Source organism: Lolium perenne, chromosome 2, assembly GCF_019359855.2.
Source record: "Lolium perenne isolate Kyuss_39 chromosome 2, Kyuss_2.0, whole genome shotgun sequence".
NCBI lineage: Eukaryota > Viridiplantae > Streptophyta > Magnoliopsida > Poales > Poaceae > Lolium > Lolium perenne.
Genome location: NC_067245.2, coordinates 245,398,251 through 245,402,839, shown reverse-complemented (window position 1 = coordinate 245,402,839; position 4,589 = coordinate 245,398,251). Strand labels below are relative to the sequence as shown.

Sequence of the window (4,589 nt, the reverse complement as noted above, 5' to 3'; positions counted from 1 at the left end):
ACACATGTACCCGCTTTACCGATAGTATAATATCTACCGATTTACAAATCTATAATCAAATATACTATACTTCTATTAAACTTTTACCCGTAAATACGCTGAGTGATGGGTATCCATTCCCATCCCTGCCTGCCGGAGCCCGGAAGCGAAGGACAAGGTAGGGTTCAGCCAGCTCCGCTCATGTAGGGAATTCTCTGCCACGTGGGACCGGGAAGGCAGCGATAGTACCCTACTGGAGAACGGGCAATTCTAGATTTCCTAGTACAGAGAGCAAAGCAGGCCGCGGAAATGGCGTCCTACGCCGCTCTCCTGCACCAGCCGCCGGCCTCGCTGTCCTCGCCCACCTCAAGCCGCGCCGCGTGCTGCCGCCTCCGTCCGCCTCCGCTCCTCCAGCGCCGGACCCTTCCCTCGTCCGCCCGCGCCCGGATCTCTCCGCGCTGCGCCTACGCCGGCGCCGGAGGGAGTGCCAGCGCCGGTGCCGGAGACTCGCCCGCGACGGCGCTCCGGCGGGTCCTGGAGACGCCGGGTGCGCACCAGGCGCCCGCTTGCTACGACGCGCTCAGCGCCCGCCTCGTCGAGCGCGCCGGGTTCAGGGCCTGCTTCACCAGCGGTACGTGTTCGCTCTTTTGCTTCTGCCGGACTCCCTACCACTCTGACCATGTTTCTGTGGATTCACTGGATTATGATCCTCTGTGCTGCTACTCAAACACGTTAATGTCGTGCTAAGTGGCTATTGATATACTGCCCGTTACGCCCCCATATGTTTTTTTCCAGAAAACGCAAGAAGATTCTGCGTTTCATTGCATAGAATATGGTTTTAGAGTTACAGATACATCCTCCCAGGGGAGGGACAGCTCAAGAAACCGAAAAGAACTAGTGGACATCCCAGGTCGTCGGCAGTGCCGCTTCCTCCTTGATCCTTGAGATCAGATTGGCGACTGAAGGCTGGGAACCATCGAAGACACACCCATAAAGATGATTGTAACTCATAAAGATGATTAAGCCTTACAACAACGTGAGGATTATTGGTTGTGCTTCACTAGTTTTGTTGAGGGCACTCTGATCAAGTGGCATTACACTTAGCAACTAGCCCTAAAAAACACCGGAATTCCGTGTTTCACTTGTGCAGTCATGACTAGAACTTCAAATGGAACCGTAGAATAGTTTGCTTATAGAGCTAGCCCAGCTCTATGTAAAAGGACATTTCAGGTGTGAGTTAACTGTATGCTGCCTTTCAGGGTTCTCAATATCTGCTGCACGGCTGGGATTGCCAGATGTTGGTCTCATCTCCTATGGTGAAATGATAGATCAAGGGCGCTTAATCACTGAAGCAGTATCGATACCTGTGGTTGGTGATGCTGATAATGGTTATGGAAACTGTATAAATGTCAAGAGGACAGTGAAAGGATTTATCAATGCTGGTTTTGCTGGAATTATTCTTGAAGATCAGGTATGCGTTTCAACGAATAATCACTGTGAATGGCATCTCTTAGGTTCTATTTACTCTGCTTAATATTTTAGCAGGGGGTCATGTTATATTCTTTTGTGTCAACATGGTATTCAGGGGCTCTAGCTTATTGTATAAAACATGTTTTTTTCATGGGATATGTATATGTGGAATTTCTCGTTTTCAAAAAATGTGCTTGCGTAAAATCCTTGCTCTTGAAATTAAGGTTATTTGATGGCCATCATTATTGTGCTGCTTCTTACTTAATTGTATAGCTGTTTTGCTTCTATAACCTATTACTACGGGACTAGAATGCTACACTTTCTGCACCTGTATGTCAAATTACAAAAATTTATATTGGTACATATTTGTTAACATCCTAGTTGCCCATTCAGACTCATGTTAGCTATAATATTTTATAATGACCCCTGCGACTTCCCTATACGTCTGGGCTGTGCACCCTGGTTGACATATCCCATTCTTAGTTTTGCGTAATTTCATACAGCAATAAAGAATTATTTATCCTGATTTTAAAATATGAATTTAAACTATGTTTTATTTCTATTTCTATTGAGCTGTGCAGATTTTATTTTATTTTATATTAAAATTTGCTTCTGTTATTTCGTGTAAGATCCTTCTATAGTGATATGATGTATAGTATTCTGAAGGTGTCACCAAAAGCATGTGGACATACACAAGGAAGGAAAGTTGTTTCCAGAGAGGAAGCAATTCTGCATATAAAAGCCGCTGTAGATGCCAGGAAGGAGAGTGGCTCTGACATTGTTATTGTGGCAAGGACAGATTCTCGGCAAGCTTTGTCTCTTGATGAAGCATTGTGGAGAGCACGTGCTTTTGCTGATGCTGGAGCAGATGTTCTATTTATTGACGCCCTTGCTTCAAGGGAAGAGATGAAGGCGTTTTGTGCGATTTCACCTGGAGTTCCAAAAATGGTAAGATTAGATCTACTCTATGCAGTAGTGCTTTTCCGAATTATTTGTAGTCGACATGAAAGAGTTACATCCTCAGCATACTCTGTGATTCTTTTGTAGGCCAACATGTTAGAAGGTGGTGGTAAAACTCCTATACTGAGCCCTCTTGAACTTGAAGAAATTGGTTACAAAATCGTAGCCTACCCGTTATCTCTAATTGGAGTATCAATGCGTGCAATGGAGGTTTGTTGTTTATACTCAGTGTACTTCAAATGCTTGTGACTTTAGAGAGATAAAATGTCTATAAAACAACTCCTGTGTTTGTTATTTCGTCACTAACAGTAGTAGTTCTATTATAAGGGATCATGCACATGGATTCCTATAAAAGTTCTCGGCAAAAAGAAAAAGTGTGTGCATGCTAGCATATAGGCCTACAGAGATAGTCATGGTTGTACTATCATCTGTTATGCGAACTGGTTATTTTGTGCTTATTCAATTTGGTGACGCATCATGTGGGTCTGATCTTCTGTGTATGCGAACTCATAGTAATTGCGTAGTTGTTCAATTTGGCGCCAGACGTGTTACATTTCTGCTATCACTCATTAACTGTATAAGAAACCCTGATCTGCAGGACGCTCTGGTTGCTATAAAAGGCGGTCGCATACCTCCTCCAGGTAGTTTGCCATCATTCGAGGAGATCAAGGATACACTGGGATTTAACCACTATTATGAAGAGGAAAAGCGATATGTTGCAACACCAGCTCAATCATCTTACGGGAGTGGTGAGTGTATTCTCTCTTGTAAACTATGTTGGATATGGGCAGGTTTTTCTTATCCTGGTACATCACAAATATAGGCTTTTATGATTATACAAGTGAAGCAAGCAGTTCCGGAGACGCCAAGTCCAGTACCGAGAAATCAGAAGAACCTATTATTGACATACTACCTCAGCTCTATGATCTTGGTTCCACTGGAGCCAGAGGTCCTTCAAGCGGGATGTGGGCCCGCACGCTTCGGTTGAAGATTACAGGAAGAGACGGCGTCCAGAAAATTGATGCAAGGATACCTGTGAGTGTGGAAACCCATTTGCGAGTCTACTTTCTTTCAGTATATTGTACAGTAGCTGACTTGAAGTTTTTTACATTGACACCAATCTAAGAACATCTTGATTATGGGTACATACATGTTCATTGTAGTAGACTACTTCTGTCTCTGCACTATAGTTGAGTAATTCCATACTGATTAAACAATTGCTTCCTACTGTTCCTGCTTTCTCTGAAACAGGCTGGATTCTTAGAAGGGATGACAAAAGTTATTCCAGGTTTGTACTTCTAGTCTTATGGAGCACTTGTATCTTCGGGATAAAAAAAACAAGATCTGCGGCCTTTTGTACATGTTTCATTTGATTATCTCCCTTTCGCACTTTGCAGGCCTGGCTGGAGCTAATATCATGGAAAGGCTTCGTAATGCTCCTATAGATTCAGACAACCCCCAGAACGGCCAGATACTGCTCGATTTTGAGGATGGTATGGGAGACAGGATCCAGGTGTTCATTGCGTGAGCTTTGTGTTACCCAGATATGCAGTGAGCAAGTAAAATTTCATTGAGACGTAGAAGCGGGTGGTTCCTAGGCCCTCGTCCCCACCTCCAGTTTGTTGAGCATGATGCTTCGTTTCTTAGTGCAATGTATAGCTTTCGGAGCATCCGAGCATTGCGTCTGGGATTAGTCTCCATTTGGCCCTTGCATGTGTAACAAATGGGGAAGCTAAATTCAAATAAGATAACTATTGCAGTATAGTATTCTCGTTAGATGTTAGCTTATGTTTGCTGTGCTTCACCCGACAGGTCAAACAAAGCATCCCCCTCCCTCTTTAACAGGGCGGTAACCTGGGGGCGGGTGTGTGGCCTGGTACACTGCGAAAACAGCAGCACCATGACAGGTCCTCCTGGCAACATCAAGCAAGGCGAAACTTCCTGCTTGGTCCTTGGGAAGAAACAGGGATTGGGAAGAAACAGAGATTGGAAGTGAATGATTGCCTTTCATTGATGGGGACTGCGGGTATTTATATGACCTTAACAGTCGGGAGTACGAGTCGGTTACAATACTTGTGTCTCTTTAGAAAGGACACAACTGTTTGCTTTGCACAGCGATTGGACAAATCTCTAATATGCTAACTGCTATAGGGAATATTATAAGGAATCTGCTAACTACT

At 44.2% G+C, this 4,589-nt stretch overlaps 1 protein-coding gene across 1 annotated transcript; it reads left to right on the top strand.

The window, feature by feature from the left end:
- The first annotated feature begins 210 nt into the window (after window positions 1-210).
- LOC127335479 (uncharacterized) lies at window positions 211-4,185 on the top strand. The gene is made up of 8 exons (XM_051362129.2): window positions 211-610; window positions 1,239-1,450; window positions 2,116-2,397; window positions 2,497-2,619; window positions 3,008-3,158; window positions 3,233-3,444; window positions 3,661-3,697; window positions 3,807-4,185. The coding sequence occupies exons 1-8, from the start codon at window positions 289-291 to the stop codon at window positions 3,935-3,937; spliced, it is 1,470 nt and encodes a 489-aa protein (XP_051218089.1). The 5' UTR covers window positions 211-288; the 3' UTR covers window positions 3,938-4,185.
- Window positions 4,186-4,589: the final 404 nt, after the last annotated feature.

Coding starts and splice junctions, on each gene's coding strand:
- LOC127335479 (XM_051362129.2), top strand. CDS start 289: ATGGCGTCCTACGCCGCTCTCCTGCACCAGCCGCCGGCCTCGCTGTCC. Junction 1,451..2,115: donor GAATTATTCTTGAAGATCAG/GTATGCGTTTCA, acceptor AGTATTCTGAAG/GTGTCACCAAAAGCATGTGG. Junction 3,698..3,806: donor GATGACAAAAGTTATTCCAG/GTTTGTACTTCT, acceptor CGCACTTTGCAG/GCCTGGCTGGAGCTAATATC.